Raw genomic sequence first — 22,685 nt, 5'->3', positions numbered from 1 at the left:
ACTATTTGTTTTTTTAATCTTAAACTCATGTCTTCTAGTTTAGAGCACCTTCCGAGTATGATAGAGTACTAATTGGTGCAAGTAGGCATGATTTATGACCTACTTGCATGTTTTTATAAATCTGAAAAGTTTTCTAATCCATTGTGTACCTGCCCCAAGCTAGGTTTGTTGAACTTCTAATTTTCTATGACTTGATGTTCAATCACCAGAAATCTTTTCAATTGATCTTTAATGAGTGTGAGGATAGAAATCCCCAGCCTGAGAGTTTGCTCCCTAAATCACCTACTCAAGCTTCTCCTGGTCATCGGGTGGCTTCAAGAATCGAAGACCTAAGATGAATTGGTTGGTCGAAGGTTTTTTTAATTTGTTTTAATTCGTCGTGATAACTTCATCAATCCTACTTTTGGACACAACTTCAATCTGTTTTCTACAATAATCTTCATTTTTAGTTTGCTAGTTCCACTGGAAGTATAACTTGCTGCCATGATTAGTAAGTCAAATGACTCATGACTGCTATTTACCCTTGTAATCTAGTTGTGGGATCTAAGCTTGAGTTCTTGAGGTGCATCGTTTGAATCCTAACATGAATTCCTAGTTCTCGGATGGGGTACGTTAATCCTTCAGGTGAGTTTATTGTCTTCCCTGTGCATCTTCCATTCTTTTACCTAGTCTGCTAGCGGTGCTAACATGGAATCAGCCAATTATAATTGGTATGAAAGCTAGGTTACTTGAACCAAATTATTCTATTCATCGAACCATCATGTTTGACTTGGCTATATAATCAGCTGACTTGCTCCAATCAACTAATGCACACATCTAATCGATCGAATTCAATCCTTATAAACCTTAGAAATAGTGGAAGAATGGTAAGAAATCTCTAACACTGAGGGAAAAGTATTTCAGAAATTTCGAAGTAATCTATCTATCCTCCTGAGTTAAACAAGCACCCCATCCAGCTTCCACATGATTATAACTTTCATTGTAATTAATAATATTAAAGTTCCTCCAGGATAGTCCAATGGAAATTATGTACCAAGGGACTAAATTTTCCAAGGTCACCAAAACCACTTCCTATAGTCTTCAGTCAGCATCCACGTTTGCTGACCTGTTTTTCGTTCTCTTCTTTCCGACTAGAGCCATCCATCCAACTTGTTGAAGGCCGAGAGCAAAGGGAGATCTGAATATCTATCTTCACCAACATAAGAACAAAAGAAAGTAAGACCTTCTCGAAAGTGATATCCCTTGACCATGACTTCGAAATCCAAAGATTGTTTTGGTTAACCATGGTCCACCACCCTGGCATGTACCAATCCTCTCATGCCTTCTTCCTATTCAAATGGCTACTTTGTTCATGCCGTCACTAATCAATAGCATTTGAACCTACGCCGACTCAATCATACAGGCGTAGTATAGAAGCTCAATAAGAATCATTGTGAAGAAAAGCAGTGTCTCGTCTTCCTTGCGGATGCAAGATAAGGCCATCCTCTATAACTTTAACCTGACCGAATACAACACATACAAGATTGAAAATGTGTTCAAAAGTGGGTTAAAGATAATTGTACTGTCATGTTATGTTCCTCCCTCAAAACAAAGTTCAATACTAAAGCTAAGATGAGAAAATACTGAAGCTAGGAAATTTGCCAACGGAAACCAATTGCTTGTGAAGCTCCAGCTTCCACCATCGCCGATTTCCACATATATTATTCTGCTTATAACTGCTGCAAATATAACCAATTTTGATTTATCTCAGTATTAAGAACATGAATATAAAGTGTGCAACTTACATCAACTTGATGTTCCAGCATCACGTATGTATTAATAGAAGTACCAAAATTAAAAGCATAAACACTACGAAGCTTGGTGCAGTTAATGACTGCAGTCCATGCGTTGACTGACAAACTGTTTATGAGTATGTGCAAAGACGACGCTAGTAATGTAGGAAAAATAATTATATGCAACAGGCTAATGTGACAGAAATATAGGAAGATGTAGATTCTTGAGGATGTGAATGAGTTGTCTGAGCCACACATTAGGATCCGATTATATACGATGAAGCTCCCTATATAATTTTGAGACTTTCCTTTTGGCTTAAGAGTAGGATGTTGGGATAATGAGCTCGCCTAACTAAACATATTGTTAAATATAAAAAAGGAGAAGATGGTTGACATCAATTGGATACAAGGCAATGTGAGAATTGAGCCTTTGTAAAGTTGAAACAGAGGTATCAGTCATAGCAATCAACTAATGAACCTTGAAACCCCAAGTTAAGGGTTTGAGGGGATGATGACATTGTTGCAGAGAACATAATATCTGGAATTCGACTAATCAACTCGATTGATCATCATTCGATTGATGGGTAAGAGCAATCGATTGATGACACTATTACAATGAACGGGATGTTTTGAACTCAGTTATGGCACTTGACTGATGCAAAGTTGAGCTGGAAAGAGCCGTGCTGCAGGTGAAACAGTCAAATTCAGAGGGAGCAATCGACAAATGGATGCATGCAGTCAACTGATAGATGAAAAGCAGCTACGAATTGAAGCCTATAAGAAAGGGCTTTGTGAAAGATTTTGTACGCCAGTTCTTGAACTTTTTGAGGAGAGTGTTTATTTCCAAAGAAGGCAATCCAAAAGCTACAAAGAGCTATCAAGGCCCGACTTCTTAGTGTAAATTGTTCATTTTGATCTTTTGATATCATTTGTAGACTTGTTTTTGCTTTGTAAAGAACATATGTTGTAAGAGATTTCTTCACCTCCGAAAGGTATCCGGCAAAGAGAAAGGATAGTGGAGTATCGCTAGGATTAGGTCATGGAGTAGGAATTGGGGGTTCTGAACCACGTAAAAACGATTTGTTATTGTGCTTGTTTCTGTTTTGTGTTTGCTTATGCTATTTTCCACTGCATATTGATCTATTGTGGATAAGCACACAATCAATAAGTGACGAATCAGTATTCATCCCTCCTCTAATGACATCACTGGTCCCAACAATATCTTCGATCCAATCTGAGTCTTAAGGTCAATATAACAATTTCAGCAAGTTTTCAACTGCAGTGATATAAAGCTATGTTTGAAATGGTTATGATGGATCAGCTAATCATCTTATTGACGTACCAAAAGTTCCTTGATATAAACTATGTTACATATAAAACAAAAGAGTATAAGAATGAGATATCCAGTGAGAAGTGAACGAACTCCTGACCATTTGTTAATGTGAGATGTATCAATATCAAGTGACTGGAGAAGTTGCTAAACAAGTTACCCTTACTGTCTCTAGAGAACCATACATGAGATTATTGATTGCTTGTCGAATCATGGATCAGACAATGACTTGGCAAATACAATGCTGCATAGAGTTAACAACTACCACTTCCATCCAATACATGCAGGTTGCTACAGGATTTAATGATTGGAGAGACTTGCTGTTGTGCAGTTGGAGCTGTGATAGAGATGTTATGTAGTTGCTTACGTTTCAGTTTGAGCTGGTCAAGTGCATTTATTAAAATATACCATATGCAACACAACTAAATCCCCATGCTGGGCATGCTCAATTTAAAGAGCTGCCTCAAAATAAGTATAAAAAATGCATTTGACAATGTCATGGGTTGTTGATTCAACACTGCACAGCATCAACAATATTCCATTTAAATCCAATGCCATGCAGACGGTCACAAAATATAATGACTGGAGAGACCCGTTGTGCAGTTGGTGCTGTGTTGCAGGAATGCAATGTAGCTGCTAATAGCAGATTTGTTTCATCATGAATTGGTCAAGTACTGGATCTAGAATTTTAGGTGGAATTGGTTAGTGGTTGTGGAAGATGATGGGAAAGAAAGGATGAGTATATGAATAGGTGTTGTGTATATAAATAGGAGTAGCGATGTGATGAATATATAAATAGGTGTTGATGAGATGAAATGAATTATCTGTTGCACGAAACACCAGAAAAAACTTCTCATTGTCTATGTCTTGGAGTCCTGCCTTTTCTTAGTAATCTCTTTCCTTTGTGGAACACGTTTATTTTTAGCACCACTCACCAATGTGACACTTAGACAACTTATGCCAAGTAAGCCTAAGTTGCCAGGGAAAAAAAGTTCAAGGCAATTGAGAGGGCTTGAGAGCTTAGTAAGTAAAGAGAGCTTACTATTATTGAGAATGATTACAAATGAAGAAAAGTGAGCTATTTATAGGCATTTTCTTCCCCAATAGACCGTTAGAATCAATTTGATCTAACAATATATATTACATGTCTAAAAAGTTCCTACAAAATATCTAGATTTTTTATATTCATGATGAGAATATTTTAGAGAAATGTCTAAAGAAAGACAGTAGGCCAAGAAGGTGGGCTAAAGAATGAATCAGGAGAGAGAGACGCACGATCAAGTATAGTGAGAAAGTGAGATTAAGTCAGGTCAGAGGGGATTGAGGTCATTAATCTTTGAGTCCCTCTATTCGAACAAGTCCCTTCCTCGCGCTCAAATCCACGATTATCCGTCTCGGTTGGGCGCGTGGACTCTCTACTGCCTCTACGCGCCTTTCTGGCAGCCCGCCACTATCAATCCCCCTCTGTCCTTGCAAACCATCTGTCCCAACCCAAAACATCTTTATAATCTTTGTTTGCGGACGAAACGAAATCAGATCTTTCTTTGTGACGTAAGGGAGAAAGGAGTGCTGCAGTCTGGTCTTTGCTTCTACATATTCTCCCCACCTAAGCTTGCGACGTCCTTGGCGAGTTCTTTTTCCTTGTAGCACTTGTTTTCCTTGTAGCACTTGATATACTTGACGAATTTACTCAAGCATCCTCTCGTTCCAATTAGCCTTAGTGTTTGGTAGATTCTTCCAATTCACCAAATGTGTTGTATAGTTTGGAACCTTTCCTTTGAATTTCCTTCGCATGGCCCTATCTGTAATGATAGTCCACATCTTTATCAGGAGAGGTGACAACAACTATTGGTGCACGATTGGACTTGTTCCTGCTTGGACCATCCTGGTCTTCCTGATAAGAATTAAAAATGCTTATATGGAAGATACGATGAATCTTAAGCTTCAACAGAAGATACCCTAGCCACATATTTGATGACTAAAAAGGAAACTTCGTGTTTTCTTACTAGCCCCTTGTGCACTTGCCATAAGTACTTGAATTGTTGGAGCAGCTTCATAAGTATCATGCCGCCTTCCTCAAACTCTACATGTCACTCTTTGTACCTGTCAATTTCTTCATCTTCTTGGTGACTTTGTCTAAATAAGCCCTTGAAATTGCACGTCACTCCTTTGCTAGCATATGAGTTGTTCAACTCTTCCTCCAAAGTCAAGGCAAAAGCGTTGCGTGTCATGGGTTGTTGCTTGGTTACAGTTGTCTCAAATGGATTTTTACATGCTTCCTTACTTTGTTGTAAGTAATGGGAGAATTGGACTACATTAAGCAACTTCACCCAATCTCGTGGGTAAGCACTCACATTATGTAAAGCTAAGTAGGCCATTGATGCGCTTAGTATGTCCATCACTTGGAGATGGAAGCTTGTAGAGAAACCCCAACATCTTAAAAGTTCAATCCAAAATCGTCCAATGAAACAAGGATCACGATCACTTATATGTTTTATGGAAGTTCCCAAAGTTTCAACATGTGTTGAACGAATAAGCCTGTTGCCTCATCCATGGTACAATCCAGTCTGACAAGTATGAAATCAATTGACACCATAATGCTTCACTACCCTTCGAACTTAGATAAGGCTATAACGAACAAGTCTGCACAGAAATCTTGATGTTATCCCACATTCGTTGTTAAAAGTATGTTTCACCTCCCCATATGAGTCATGACCAACCCACTTGGAATTATGATGCTCCTAATAATTTCTTTACACAAGTTGTCATGCTTGGGCATAAAAATTCTATTCCAATGGTAAAGAGTAGGCTATAGTTTACCAAAAAATGTCACGTCTTCCTCTCACTAGTCAACTTTCATAAACTCTAGCCAAGGAAATCATAGTATAATCCTTCTTTATTAAACTATGGTTGACACATGCTTAATGTAACAAGTTCCATTTTCCTACTTAGTACATCGATTACCACATTAGTTCTTGCTTAGAGTTGAGCTTCTTTCAAATTTGAAAATAACATGTGACGATGTTGTCTATTAGGACAAGGAAGTGTAAACCAAACAAGTATTGGAATTATGTCTATGACAAGTCATTTCCTTTTGCATCATCTATAGCGCTTCTCAATGTTGTTTTTGTTATCGAAGGTAATGGGGTGTCCCTCCTGCATAAGCACTCCACCAATAGCAAATTCTAAAACGATAGTGTGTACCTCAAATGACTTGGTGTGGTTGGGCAATACCAACATTAATTCCTCCATGATAACCTTCTTCAACTCCTTAAATGCCCGGTGAAAAGATCGATTAAGGGCACAACTTTGATAGAAAAGCCCTTATAGTAGTTTATCAATTCAAGGAATGATCAAAGGTAACTCTCAATGTTGAGTGACTTTTACCTCGATTCATCATGAACTTCCCATTGCAGATATGGCCAAAGAACTCCAACTCTTGTTGTTTCTCCCACTGGACATGCAACTCATTCTCATGTAGCGCTTAGAAGATTGACACTATAATGTCATGCAAATATACTACCGCAAAGGAGTCAAGACATGTCATCCAAATATATTACAACAAAGGAGTCGAGACAGGAAAGGAAGAGTTTATTCATAAGGGAGGAAGCTAGTGCATTTATAAGACTAAAGGACATAACTAAGAATTCAAGAGTATATCTTGTTATACATGCTGTCTTAGGCACATGCCTCACTGCAAGTAGCACTTGATAGTATCCTGACCGCAAGTAGTTAGAGAAGTATCAAGCTTTCCCCAACTGATTAAAAGGTTGAATTATCAAAGGGAATGAGAATGAGTACTTGTTCTTAACGCTAATCTATTTGAGTGTTCGATAGTCCATGCATATGCAGAGTCTCATCCTCTTTTGAAACAATGTTGAGGCACTAAATGGAGTTTTATAAGGACAAATATAGTCTGTATCTAGCAAGTCCTAAAAAGTTGGTTCTACAACTCAGATAACTTAGGATGTGTCATGCAACAATGAGTCATGGTTAGTGGCTTAGTTCTTGGCTCCAAGTCAATTTGGTGATCTAACTCATGCTTTGGTAGAAACCTCTTTAAAAGCGCTTATGGCATTACATCCTTAGATGCTTCAAGCACTGCTTATATGACCTCTAATACAGATTCCTTGAATGAATAGTGGCAAGGTAGCTTGGATATGACTTTAACCCTGCTTAAATTATAGAGCTGATAACGCTTTAGACTCTACCTTGGCGGCATACTCCATCGAAACCACACCATTAGTAATCTCAAAACTCAACATCTTATCCTCGCCTTTGGAAATCAAATTTTAAGTCGCTCCGTTGCCCAATATGGCTTGAACCTTTTTGTTATTAATGGTTGCGTATATGAACATAAGGCCCTTCTTGGTTAGGGAAAGGAGTTATGGCTTTAGACTTGAAAGCATTAAGTATTTAAGCGATCTTATGTCGACTTGGGACCCTTCGTCATGGGATTGGATTTTCATGTTGGCTCATTATGGTATTGAGGGTCTAGCACTTAGTGTGATCCCCCATCCAATGTGAACCGTCATAAATAAGGCAAGGTCTTTTAGGAGACTTGTCTTTGATATGTCCATCTTGTTACCATTGCTAGACTTACAATCCTTATGCTTGCTCTTCTCTCTCCCACCTTTGCCTAGTTGCCTTTTTTTTGCTTGATCAGGAAAAGTAATAGATCAGTGATAGAAGCTTCGAGATCCTTTACACCTCGTCTCTCCAACTCTACATGTGCCCAATCCTTTAATGAGTCCATGAAGTAGAAAAGGGAATTTTTGGACATGTCATTAATCTCTAATAGCAACAAAAAAAAAACTCCTCAGGACAATCTGTAACATTGCCCATTTGCTTTAGTTATCATAAACCATATGTCTCCTTCTTGGTGTCAATTGGATTGAATTGCTTCTTTAGTTCCCACTTGAAAGCCTTCCAAGTGACTATTGAGTGAAGACTTTGACTCTTGTCGCCAAACTTATGACACCACCACAGTTGCACAACATCTTATAAGTAGATGGATGCACCATTGACCCTCGACACATCATCTGTATGCCCTTGAAATAGAAAAGCTATCAAAATTGTAAGAAACTATCAGCCTCCTTGGCATTGCAGGCGCCCTTGTAGAAAGTTATTGTTAGCATTAGGATAGCCTTCATGTTGTTGGCACTTGAACAACTTGAGCTACTCTCATATGTTTGGTTGTGACCCTCCTCATGTGTGCGTGCTTCCATTTCTACTTGTAAATCCCACAACTCTCGCTTCACGAACGACCAAAATTCGATGAGCTCCCGAGTGACGGCTTTCAGATCCACATGGTAAGCATTCTTGTAATCAAGGATGACCTTTTTGATGGCAACACCTAAATCACTACACTCCGTTTCAGCACCATCTAGACGGTTAGTGAGATCCCTATAATAGACTGGAAAAATCTTCCTCTGAGCTTTTAACACTAATCTCCTCTATGGTGGATTGCACCTTGGAGATAACTTGCTCTAGGATAGCAACCCATGCTTTAATAGCATCCACCTTCGTTGTCCTAGCCATGTCACGTCTGCCTTATGTGCATTGCTCCTCTAGTACATAAGATGAGATTGATTTCTCAATGCCTCAATGTCTAACACTTGCTCTAAGCACAATATTTAGATATCATACGGTGGGAACCTAGCTTTCATATCAATTATGATGGGCTCAGTTTTAGCGCCACTCACTTGTGTGAAGACAATTTATTCATGTACACTTACTAAGTAAGCATAGGTTGCTAGAGACCCACTCAAAAGAAACTAAGAGAGATTGAGAGAGTTTAAAAGATTAGTAAGTAAACAGGACTTAATATTCCTAGAATGATTACAAGATACAAAAACGGAGAGATTTCTAGAAATCCTTCACCCAAATAGATAAATGGGATCAGCGGTGTACATTATGTGTCTAAAAAACTCCTACAAATTATCTAGATATTTTCATAAGGAAAAGATTTTAAAAAAAAAAGACAAATGATCTCAAGAGAGAGTCTAGAAGAAAGACTATGGGCCAAGATGGTGGGCTAAAGAGTGGATCAAGAATCTCTGTAGGGTTGAAATTTGGTGGGCTAAAGAGAAGATCAACAATCTCTATAGGCTTGAAATTTGGTGGGCTTGATATTTGGCAAAAACTTATGGAGCCAAAGAACACTAATTGATAACACGAAAAGTGGATTCATAAAATTGTAATAGAGATTGTGACACCTCAATTAATTACCATTTTCTACTAAATAATAATTGAAGTTATTTATAGTATCTAGTTGGATTTCCTACCATTAGTATTAATAAAGGCGTGAAAAACTTCTACTGATTGATTCTACGGTTTTACAAAAAGGTTAGGGATTGGGTTGGGTCTAGACAGCAATGTAAAATTGTCAAAAACTTAAAAACATATATCTTACCTCTTATTTGTGTTAGGCTACCATTGTCTGTAAGTGACGCATGTAGTCCTCACCACCCAATTACCTCAATATATAAAGGGTGAACTAGGTGGTCACCATAGTGACATCACATTAGGGCCCAAATGTGATGCAAGAATAAGCAGGGTTCTCATGTTATTTGGGAGCAATGCAAGTAAAGGAGTTAATCCAAGATTATAGGATTGGATTAGCAACTTTGAATGTAGAAAAGGTTTTGGGAAAAGATTAAAACTAGTAGTTGCTATGATAGGTAGAAAAACAAGCATAATAGTCTCACAAGTAATAAAATAGATTTGGAAAAAGGTTAGAAAATTAAGTATAAGTACTTATGGAATACTAAAGAAGTTAAAAATAAAAATAGAATAAGTAGATGCTAAATGTACAAGTATTTATGCTCCTCGAGTAGGATTAAATGATTAAATCAAAAAGGATCATAGGAGATCTAAATGAAATTATGCATATCTATGACTATATAACTTACATTTGAAATTTAAATGGACATGTAGAAAGTATCCAAGAATATAATGATGTTTTTAGACTTGGTAAAAGAAATAAAGAGTAAATGATTTTGAATTTCCCATAGATTTTTTTTCCTATCACTAGAAAGGTAAAATTTGATTGTGTAAAAATTACAAGATAGTACCTATGAAATGCTTAATTAATTAAGAGCATTTACTAATAGGATTAAATAAGTCTTAAAAATGCAATAAATATTTGTTTTAAATTTTAGAAGATTTTATGGTGGAATTTTAAACGTTATAGTTTTAGTTTGGAAAGGAAAACAACAATATTGATCCTACGTGGACTTAGATGACAAACACGATCAAGAACTTAAATAGATCGATTCAGAGAGAAACCAAGGTAAAGGTGAAACATATAGAATCAGTGGTGATATTCTCACACAAAAGGCAGTGGTTTAAAAATAAAATATTTTAAAGAATAGCAAAATTGTAGAAATAAAAAAAAAATGAATATGCATAAAGTGACAAAAACTAAGGTAGAGGAGTTACAAGCATAACAACGTTTAAACAATATAATAAGTTCTATAATAATCTAGGAACTAAGAATGCAAGAACCACATTTAGATAGCTAGGAAAAGAAAATGGAGAGACTTAGTTAATGTTATATGCATAAAAGATGAAAGTTCTAATTGATAAAAATGCAATTAGGGAAAAATGAAAAAACAAACATTTTTATACACTTCTTAATAAGCATTCCAAAATAATTTGGTTTTGATTTGAAAATCTTGCACAACAATACAACAACAACTAAGTCGTATCCCACTAGATGAGGTCGGCTATATGAATTCTTCTACATTATTGGATTCTATTTCCTATTATATTATGATCTATATTTAAATAAATTTTATCTTATTTTATCGTTATTAACCCAGTCCTTTTTTGCACTTCCTCTTTTAATATGCGTATTTGTCATAGTTTCACATGCATTCATTGGTCGTTAAAGTGCATATCCACATATCTTAAAAGTATCTCTTGAAACTTTTCCTCAATAGATGCAATCTTGACTTTCTTCCTAATATTCTCATTTCTTATTCTGTCGATCTTCATATACCCCACATCCATCTTAACATCTTCATCTCTGTCATAGTTATTTAAGACGTAAGATGCCCAAAAGCGCACAAGTGTTATGGGGCATGAGGCGCACGCCTCACCAAAGGAAGGCACTCTATGTATAAATTTTTACAATTGGAATAGATATATATGGAATTTCTACCAAAATATTTCACTAACAAAACTATAGTCCATAAAATATTAAACAATAATGTAAATATAAAATTCATTAGCAAATAAATACGTTATATGTATAATTCGAATTAAAGAAAAAAAACTTCAAATATTTAAATCATAAAAATCATTATCATCTTCTTCAATCGTATTATTATCATCATCACCAGATATTTTAGATTTATATAATTGAATCTTCATCGGTTTCCTCAAGATCTATTTCTTTCTCCTCTTCATCAATAAGTTGACTTATAGAAAATCTTCTCTAGTTCCTTTTGATGTAGTTGTCCTTACTTTTTTGACTTTTGAAGAAGATAAAACTTGAGATGTAAAATTATAGGCATCTTCACCAACCCCAGAAGCTCATGCAACTTCATTCAAGTCAAATTGTCATCATCAAATACTAAATCATTTTCCTCATTAGTGTTATCATTCAATCCTCCCATCAACTATTCATTGCTATCATCTATCTTTTCCAAAGAAATATGATCGACAGTGTCACGTATATCATATAGACACCTTATAACCTATTGTATATAATAAAAACTAAATCATTTAGACGTTTTTACTTCAACATGTTTCTTCTTTTGGAATGAAACTTCACACAATATAAAAAAATATTTTTATTTTTATTTATTTAATATTTTCTTAAATATTTATACTTGTATGTTCAAAATCACTCCAGTTTCATTGACAAGCAGAGAAATAAGTGTCGCATGCATGCGACGTAATTAATTAAAAGGGTAATTAAAGGTATGGGCTAGGCTTTAAAAAAAAATTGATCTGATTTGCATTTGTACATCTCGCTTCAATGAGGCAAGCACCTCAAGCGCGCCTGTCACCTCTCACAAGGCACGTGCTTAAGGCGACCAAGCGCAAGAGGCTCGCCTGACTGTGTCTTGCGCCTAGGCGTAGTTAGGCGAGTGCCTTTAATACAATGTTGATTGCCCAACATTCAACTCCATATAATATAGAAGGTTTAACCATTGTTTTATAAAACTTTCCTTTAAGTTTTAGAGGTACTTTATGATTACAAAGAATACTTGACGCTCTCTTCCATTTCAACCATCTTGTCTGTATTCTATATAAGACATCTCTATTAACCCCTCTATCTTTTTGCAAAAACAATCCTAAATACTTAAAACTCTCAATTATATGTGACTCATTATCTTCTATCTTAACAATTATTTTATTACGTCTAATATCGCTAAACTTAAATTTCATATGTTCTATTTTTACTCTAATAAGTCTAAAACCTTTCACTTCTAGTATTTCCCATCAAGATTTGAACTTAGAATTTACTCTTTCTCATGTCTCATCTACTAAAACAATATCATTTACAAATAGCATACACCGTGATAACATGTCTAGTGAGTTTATCCATGATTAGTGTAAAAAGATAGAAACTTAGATTAGAACTGATCCTTAATGTAATTCTATCTTTATAGGAAAAGCATAAAATATGTATGAGAAATGTTTAAGTTTACATGTAAAATTCAACATCAAAACAATTAAACTATGAAATTCATATGGACAGAATTTTACATCCACCATAGTAATTATTAAATTATTCAATTTAATCAATCAATACAGATGATAATTATATATCTATAGAAGAAATGAAATTGATCAACCCAACAATCCCTATATATTATTTTTCATATAACATATAACAAAATGTATATGGCTAATAGAACCTTTCAGGCTTATAAGTTATAATTCCACGATACATGGCTAACACTTAAATCATTGAACCATAAATTATTTATAGAAGTAAACACCACAACTATTTCCCTCTTTTTGAGAATTTATTTAACCAAAATATATCAGTATGTTCAACAATAAGTTCCTCATCATCAACAAACCCACCCCCTCCCCCTCCCCCTCCCCAACTCCACCCTTTCATTATATTAGCAATCGAAGTTGATTAATAAAACAATGTTATATTTGAACACATTTAACTAAATAAATTTGATTTTCACTCATAATGGACGCCTAGAAAGTTAGCATAATGGGTCATCTAGGTTGTATTAGACACTTTCAAAGTTAGACCACTTTAACCATATATTTATCCCATATACGATCATTAGACCACTTTACCATATATTTATCCCATATACGATCATTCCACATATTTAGGTTATATATAAGATATGATATTTGCTCCTACAATACATAACCTTGTTAAAAATAGTGTCAAAAGGATACTACCACCATGGTTTGAAATTTCATATTGTGCTTGGCAAAATGTATTGCTTTGGTAAATTACCGAAACTCGATACCATTTGGCATAAACAATAAAACTTCCTCTGCTTTGTCTCCTTCTTCCTTCAACCTTTAATCCATTACTACTAGCATGCATTAAAGCATTGACATGCAATTGAAACAGTATTTGTCTAGTCAAAAACCGAAACTCCAGCTCAAAATTTTAAAGCTTAACTATTATTTTCCATAATAAGTGGAGTTTTAGAGCAACCATTGCTAACGTGTGACAGTTCACAAGTTTGAATCTCAAAAACAACCTAGTGCAAAGTAGGATACGACTACATACAATATACTCTTCCTCGGGACCCCACATTGGCAGGAACTTCATGCACCGGACTGCCTTTTTTATCCTTTATTTAGAAACTTTAAGAATACATGGGGTTATAGAAATGAAGTATTATATGTAAAGAAAGATTATGTTATATATCATGAAAATAGGAAAATAATCAATAATTTAATAATCTAAATGATTTAAAATATCAATGATTTTGAAGATTATAGATATAAATAAATGAATTCTAAAACATAATAACAAATAATTTAAAGCATTAAAAACATAACAAACAACAATGTTATTATTTACTCAATTGAACATGGATTGAGTACCTATTTTAATAATACAATTCATTGATAAATAAAAAATTATGATAATTTGATACAAATAACCAAACAGGTTATTTAATAAGAAAATATATAATATAAACCATAATAACATAATCATGGTTATCAAAATAGGTATTGGAATTGCATGGTCAAAAAAATCTAAGTATTGGTCGTATGAACCTATAGGATCAATGAAACAGGAATAGTAAAAAAGTTTAAGTGAGATGACAAATTGTGTTCAATAAGTAGGATGTACATTATGTTTGATCAAATATCATACAATTAACAATATACATAATAAATAATAGAACTAACAAGATTGATAATATATAATATATTATCACAATATTAATAATAACTTATTATTATCACTACCAAGTTAGTGATATCATATTATTGATATTATTTTACAAAATCACATTTTACAACCATTAGGTAGTAGTAGATATGTGTATGTATTGGATCACTAAAAATAAAAAAGTATTATAATAAAAAATATAAAAATATCAAGATTGATTACAATAAAATTTAAAATCATATTTCTTAATATAAACTTACAAATAACATTATGTTACTAATATTATTTGAAAAAAACTATATTATTAATAATTTATATTATGGGCCTTAGTTGCAACTAAAATAACATTTGGTTCAAGTCTATAGGATTTCTCTCGATAACAACAATTTTTCTCAAGGACATCTAAGAGAAATAGATTTGATTTGGTCTAGTTAGCGACTATTTACAAGTAGTAGGTTGAGAAATTTAAGTTGGAATTCAAGAGGGTGAAGTAAACTCTTGCACTCTCATGCGCATCTAATAGAACTCAAGCTAGAATTGGCAAGAAGATTGATAAATCCTTGAGTTTTCCCAATCAGTTAATTCAGCCAAATTTCAACCAATCTCATCAATTTTCACTGTTCATTTGGCCAAATTTCAATTGTTTCCATCTAAATTTTAGTGGAAGATACCTCATTTCTAAGTAATTCAAACTTATATGATGATATTTGTGAGATAAACTATTTCTCAAGAGTCAAGAGTGGTTGAATTGGCCTCTGTCGATAGTGATCCAACTCAAGCAATCCCTATTAATATTGGCTAATCTTGACAGCCATATTATTACCAAGTCTTGTTAGTCCAACTAGCTGGAACTATGTCAAACTAGTAGTATTAAAAACTTCTAATTACATCACAACATCAAGTCAGGATAGAGTTATGTACTCATGTTTAAGAATTTGCCATGTTTTTATGTAAATTACAGAAGGTTGACTTCATGGATTTTGTTACTTTATCAAAACTTCATGAAAGGTTATCTCACAGATAACATTCAAATCTGTTAAAATCCCTTTTAATTGCATTACTATCTTGTTTTAAACTATTAATAAATGCTAAAAATAGAATAAAAGAAAAGAACAGAGAATATATATATATATATATATATAAAGTAGTATTGATTAATCATAAAAATATAATATTATTTAATTATTTTAATATTAATGCATTAATATTAAAAAATAAAAATAGTTATGCTGAATATATCATATAATAAATTTCATCATTGTAACATTCAAGGATATATCAGTATAGCCATACTCAATTTAATAGTTTAAAATATTTAGATTTTATGGTTGAACTTAGAATAAATATCCAAGGTTCAGATTAATTTTTTGTGAATGAAGTTATATATTATAAAATGAACCATTAACTAGTAAATACATAATACATTCCTGTCTACTAGATTAACAAGCCATTTCTTCTCCTTCAATCTCTTACTGATTTAAATGTATTATTTTTCCAATCATAATCAACAAGTAGAAGGGTTGCTTGCCTAAATAGTTAATGCTCAGACAGGGGATGCTAGTTTGAATTTGTGGCGCATATTTCTTTCTATGTGTCTGATGAAGTTGCCAATTTTATCAAATACTCTTGTTCTGTTTATCTTCTCCTAACTTTCTCTCAACTCTTGTTCCCTAATCTATAATCATAACCCCATATATTCTCCTACATTGCAGGTTGATTTACTGGGATTGGTTGGATGTGAGAAAGCTAGTTGGAAAAAAATTCTAATTGACAAATTTTAGAACTAATAAGTAATAACATCATTCTTTGAAACTGCAGTGGTTTCTTATCCAAACCCAAACAATTGCAATTAAGGATTAGCCAAATGAAAGCATGTTCAGACCATACAAGAAAACTATCTCAATGGGAGATCATTTCCCTGAAGCTTTATGATAAGTAGAGGCGCAATCCTTGGTACATTGATTAATGTTTGGTTGTAACTGTCTATCTAAAACCCAGTTTTTCCATTGTGTTTATTAAAACAGTATTCAGAAAGAGGAAATATTAGTTCTCATATGAATATTGAAAGAGGCAGCAGAAAGTATAATTAACTTGAAGAAATTTTACCCATGTGATCCATTCAACGCATCTTCTCTTTTCCTGAAAATTGTTTGGCAGCGTCCCTAACCTTCTCAATGTATCCTTCAATAGGCGGCGTCAACGTGGCCATGAAGCGATTAGCAGGGAAAGGTGTCAAATCTGGGACCAATGCAGCTTTCTGGAGGTGGTCGGGCAGCGCAGCAATGGCCTCCTTCTTTAGCTTCAAGAAGGCAGTCTCTGCCGCTTGCCTAGCTCGGTGCTTCCGCATCAAGTGCCGACTGTACTCCTTGGCAAGCCGGCGGCCATCTTCGACGGTAAGCTCGTACTTGGGGATGGCCTCTTTGTCGACAAGGCCAAGAGTAATATAATCGAGGCCAGGAGCACCCATGATGACCGGCTCCTCTTCGACGGCAGCCTTGCCGGCCTTGGCAGCGGCCTTCGCCTGATCGATCTCTCGCTGGCGGTCCTTGGAAATGAGACCGAGCTTCTCGCGCTCGGCTTCACGGAGGCGGTCCTTGGCAGTGAGATAGCGGACAGGGGTGGGCGCATTGAGGCAGGCCTCCATCATGCGCTTGACGCGGTTCTCAGCTTCTTTGCTAGAGCGACCGCCGCTGGGGGCATCGCCAGGGGGGGCACCCGCCTTCTTGATTCGGATGGTGGAGCGTTTAAGCGGCTGCCCAGTCTTGCTCTTAGCCTTGCCCTTGGCGGTACCGCTGACGGGGAATCGCTGGAGGAACTGGTGGTTCTGCGGCGAAATGAGGGATTTGAAGGAGGAAGAGATCACTCGCGAGACAGGCAACATCCTCGCTTGCTTGATTCCGGACGCCGAAGTTTCAAGCTAAATCGCCGGTGAAGAGGCAGAGGCGGCGCTGGGATTTTGATTGCTCGACCGTAGAGCGGAGGCTCGCGATGACTGTGAAGCGGATCTAGGGGATGGCAACAGCAGCTAGGTAGTAATCGGTACCGTGCTACGGCACCCTGATCCGTTTTATGGTTTCGGGTGTCGATTGCGTGGTACAACTCAGAGTCCGATAGGAAATTCTCTAAATACCCCCTCCCGGAAAAAACGAAAAATAGTAGGCGCTTTTTTTAAAGTATTACTAATCCCGTTTATAGGGTGGTAAATAATCCAAGCCTAGTTAAATTTTAAGATACTCAAATTTATTTAGTAAAGTAATCCAGTAAAATCAAGCTGAGTCGGAGTCTAAAATAAGTCAAGTTATTAAAATAATTATTTAAGTTTGATTTGATTTTTTTTATAAATTTGAATTTGTTTAAATTTAATTTACTTGATTTATTTAGATGTTATCGAATTTTTAATTGAAGTTTATTTAATTATTTATTTTTTTTACATTTTAAATTTATTTGATTAATTATTGAACTTGATAATATAAATTTATTTATTTATTTTAAAATTTTATTTAATATATTAATAAGGGTTTTATTGATGAATATAGTTTACTAATATTGTTCATGAATGTTATTTATGATCATTAACAAGTTATATATATATCCTGCGCGATGCGCACAGTGCACGACTGTGCGCGTCACGCAGGATATCAACACTTCTTTTTTTGTTTTTATTTTTTTAAATTTTGAATTAAAAAAATAATTAAAATATTTTTTAATAATTTTATTTCTAAGATTCATGTTTCGTCCCAATTGTGTTATAATTTGTAAATTATTTTTATTTTAAAGATTTTACCTCTAGGGATCAGATTTTCCAATTGGGTTATAGTATTTAGTAAAAAAAAAATTAAAATGAAATAAATTTAAGTATTTATGGAGTATTGTAATGTGTTTAGGCGATATATTCATGGATTAAGGATTTATATATAAGGAAATATTGATTTTTTAAAAATTTAAAATCGAGTATATTATTATTTGTTATAATTATTTTTTAAAAATTTTGAATTAAAAAATTAATTAAAATATTTTTTAAGATTTTATTTTAGGGTTCATGCATCCCAATTGGGTTATAATTTTCAATCTAATTTTTTTTTTAAGATTTTACCATTTAGACATCCCAATTGGGTTATAATATTTAGTAAAAAGAAAAAATAAAAATAATTACAAATTATTACCCAATTGAAAACATGAATCCTAAAAATAAAATTTTAAAAAATATTTTAATTATTTGTTTAAATCAAAAATTAAAAAAAAATAAAAAAGAAAAAACAAAAGGCTGATATCTTGCGCGACAGGCACTGTGCGCATCGCAGGATATCAATACTCAAAATAATTATAAAAAAAAATCAATATTTCCTTATATATAAATCTTTAATCAATATATCCCCTAAACATATTACAATACTCCATAAATACTTAAATTTATTTTATTTTTTTTACTAAATACTATAATCCAATTGGAAAATCTAAATCCTAGAGGTAAAATCTTAAAAAAAAAAAATAATTTACAAATTATAATTCAATTGGGAAGCATGAATCCTAGAAATGAAATTTTAAAAATATTTTAGTTATTTTTTTTAATTCAAAAATTAAAATATTTTTTAAAATCTGAAATTGATTTAATGGAACCGTCCTTTTTTTATTTTTTATTTTTTTAAAAATTTTTGAATTAAAAAAAATAATTAAAATATTTTTTACAAATTTTATTTCTAAGATTCATGCTTCCCAATTGGGTTATAATTTGTAAGTTATTTTCTTTTTTTAAGATTTTACCTCTAGAATTATATTTTCTAATTGGGTTATAGTATTTAGTAAAAAAAAATTAAAAATAAAATAAATTTAAGTATTTATGGAGTATTGTAATGTGTTTAGGCGATATATTCATGGATTAAGGATTTATATATAAGGAAATATTATTTTTTTTAAATTTAAAATTGAGTATGTTATTATTATTTTTTAAAAATTTTGAATTAAAAAAATAATTAAAATATTTTTTAAGATTTTATTTTAGGGTCCATGCATCCCAATTGGGTTATAATTTTCAATCTAATTTTTTTTAAGATTTTACCATTTAGACATCCCAATTGGGTTATAATATTTAGTAAAAAGAAAAAATAAAAATAATTACAAATTATAACCCAATTGGAAAGCATGAGTCCTAAAAATAAAATTTTAAAAAATATTTTAATTATTTGTTTAATTCAAAAATAAGAAAAAATAAAAAACAAAAAACAAAAGACTGATATCCTGCCCGCGACAGGCACTGTGCGCATCAGGATATCAATACTCAAAATAATTAAAAAAAAATCAATATTTTCTTATATATAAATCTTTAATCAATATATCCCCTAAACACATTACAATACTCCATAAATACTTAAATTTATTTAATTTTTAATTTTTTTTTTTTTACTAAATACTATAACCCAATTAGAAAATCTAAACCCTAGAGGTAAAATCTTTAAAAAAAATAGCTTACAAATTATAACTCAATTGGGAAGCATGAATCCTAGAAATAAATTTTTAAAAAATATTTTAATTATTTTTTTAATTCAAAAATTAAAATATTTTTTAAAATCTGAAATTGATTCAATGGAGCCCAGGTCCCACAGATCTATCGATGGGTAATCTACTAAATACCTCTTTCAAAACCGTCGAAAGAGGAGATCGAGTGCAAAAGAGTAGAAGTGTAACGCACTATACTTCTCGTTTGTAGAAATTAAGTGCAGTAATTAATTCGTTACCAAACAGTGTTTGTAGTTGGTTGGCTTTAGCTCAGTGTTTGGGTGGCTTCTCAGTAGCAGTCGAGCATAGTAGAGTCATAGCAGAGCAGCAGCAGCAAGCCGGAGTAGTCAAAAAACCGTTCGGACGTGTAGAAGCTCGTATACAAGTTGATGAAGAAGCCTTGGGAGAAACATCCTTTTATTGATCATGGAAGGCGCCTTCCATAACCTTGAAGGTGCCTCAACGTGATGAATTTGATCCCGAACCACCTGCTCTTTATCTACGACGAAGTTTAAATTTTATCCTATGGAAGACGCCTTCCGTGACACTAAAGACACCTTACATAAACAATGCAAAGGCGTCTTCCATAGCATGGAAGGTGCCTCGGGCATTGTTCACTCGAGACCTTTTGTGCTTATTTTGCCCTACAAAAAATATTAGTCCAATAACCTATAAGACAATGTTAGCACAGTAATAATAAGGAGTAATAATTAGACTCTGTCTCCCTGAGACCAGGATCTAGACAGAGTCTAAATTTAAGTTTTAGAAATGAACCTAAATTAGATCAACCCGTACTGTCCCTTCGAACGGGGGCGCGTTCTCACTTAGTCACTCTCCTCCAGTGACTTATCTCCACTTACCAAGTGTAGAGTTACCTTCTGAAATCAAACATTTGGACTTCAAAAATCAAACATCCCGACTTACTAGAATCACACATCTAGTCTTCTTCAATCGGGAATCGCACATCTTGACCTATCGGAATCGCACATTCGGTCTTCGAGAATCGCACATCCCAACCCTTACCAAAATTTCACATTTGGATTTTAACCTATCAAGAATCGAACATTCCGATTTGCCGAAATCACACATCCAATCTTCAACCAATCAAGAGTCGAATATCTTGACTAGAGTTAGTCAACCATGTACAATTGGTAAAAAGGTTAGATAACAACAACACCTAACTTAACTCACTTATCATTAATCAAAATCTGAGTTATATCGTTAGTGCAAATTACACCAATACCCCTTTTTGTTGTGAATCAACCCAAGCTAAGTTAGGTTTAAACTAAACAATAAAACAATATTAATTTGCAATAAAAAAAAAAGCAATCAATTCAGTTCAAGCAATAAAAAAATTTAAATTATATATCTTTCCTTAACTTAATCTCTAATTTTCTTCCCCTTTCATCACATTAAAAATATATTAGGAACAATATAAAAAAATGTTAAAAAATATTGAAACTTTTTATATGTATTTTTTCCAAAATTAATTTTTAAAAGAAATAAATTTCATCAATTAATCCATAGTTTTGGAAAAAATAATTTAAAAATTATTTTAATATCTTGAAAAATCTTGAAATTTTTTGAAAATAACAATCATAAGGATTAAAAACAGGATAAAAATTTTCATGTTCAAAATATTTTTATTTAAACTGTAATAAATATTTTTGAATAGATAAACTCATTTTCAAAATTAAATATTTATAAATAATTTTCAAGTCCTAAAATTTAGCTGATTTTTATACATATTTCTAATACACGGTAAATTTATAAAAAAAATAGGTTTTTCAAAATTAGACTCCCTAAAATTTTAAATTTTAAATTATATTTTTTATCAAAAATTCATAAAAAATCATATAGTAGTTAGAAAATTTCAAAAATATTTATGTGAGTAGACAATGTATTTATTTTTCGTAAAAAGTAAACTTCAACACAAAGATAAATAAAAGGTATACGAAATAATTAATTTTGTAATCAATGTTTAGAATTAAACTAAATTTAAATTTTAGCATGCATAAAAATTAATTTAATCAGAATAAGCGTGATTTAGAAATCTAAAATAAATTTTTATTTACTAGATTTATTAAACATTTTCTTTAAATACTATTTTTAGCATTTTTATAATTTGACACCTGTAACTTTGTAAATACTAGTTAAGCCCACAATTGTATCTAAGATAAGAAATATTCAAATTTGAGCGTGTATATTTTTTGTTCAATAAATCAATTTATTTTTTTTTAATGTTATATTTTCATTTTTAATTTTATCAAAAAGTTCTAATAGACATGCATTAACTAAGTTTATCTTTAACTCATTATTTTCTATTTTTAAATCTATACATTTAGTTCATAGTTTATATAATAACCTAGATAGTATTTTTATATGTTCATACATCTAATTAGGAGGTAAGAGTCGTACCTCACTTACAGTGTCAGACTCATAATTTGAAGCTCTCCTTTCATCGATGCTCATCTCAAATGAAGTTTCGTTGTCTTCTCCTTCTTGATGACTTGCCATTAGTGCAAGTCCCACATAAGCTTCGACGTCAGAATTTCATGATGTTTCGTCCCATATGACTTTCAAATTTTTATGCTTCGATTGTCTTGGCCCTTTGTATTTTTCCTTGCTTTTTAGATTCAGGCAATTATCTTTAATGTGTCATTCTCCTTGGCAATTATAACATATGACTTTCCTCTTTCCCAGAAGAAATTTCTTGGCCTACGACTTATTAAATCTATTAGTTTTT

The 22,685-nt window shown here is 33.1% G+C and overlaps 1 protein-coding gene across 2 annotated transcripts; it reads right to left on the bottom strand.

Moving 5' to 3' along the window:
• Positions 1 to 1,453: 1,453 nt before the first annotated feature.
• On the bottom strand, positions 1,454 to 17,490 carry LOC122041948. Of its 2 annotated transcripts, none has more exons than XM_042601847.1 (2): positions 16,553 to 17,490; positions 1,454 to 1,718 (listed from the first exon to the last, which is right to left on the bottom strand). In XM_042601847.1, exon 1 carries the CDS (start codon positions 17,325 to 17,327, stop codon positions 16,566 to 16,568), a length of 762 nt encoding a protein of 253 aa, XP_042457781.1. In that variant the 5' UTR covers positions 17,328 to 17,490; the 3' UTR covers positions 1,454 to 1,718; positions 16,553 to 16,565. The 2 variants fall into 2 exon arrangements, with proteins under 2 accessions (XP_042457781.1, XP_042457782.1); XM_042601848.1 differs by having other exon boundaries at positions 1,454 to 1,715.
• Positions 17,491 to 22,685: the final 5,195 nt, after the last annotated feature.

The sequence above is a fragment of the Zingiber officinale genome, chromosome 2A (genome assembly GCF_018446385.1).
Source record: "Zingiber officinale cultivar Zhangliang chromosome 2A, Zo_v1.1, whole genome shotgun sequence".
In the NCBI taxonomy this organism is placed as follows: domain Eukaryota; kingdom Viridiplantae; phylum Streptophyta; class Magnoliopsida; order Zingiberales; family Zingiberaceae; genus Zingiber; species Zingiber officinale.
This window is presented reverse-complemented; position numbering and strand designations above follow the sequence as displayed.

Excerpts from the sequence above, each read along its gene's own strand:
- LOC122041948 (XM_042601847.1), bottom strand. The coding sequence starts at position 17,327 with ATGTTGCCTGTCTCGCGAGTGATCTCTTCCTCCTTCAAATCCCTCATT.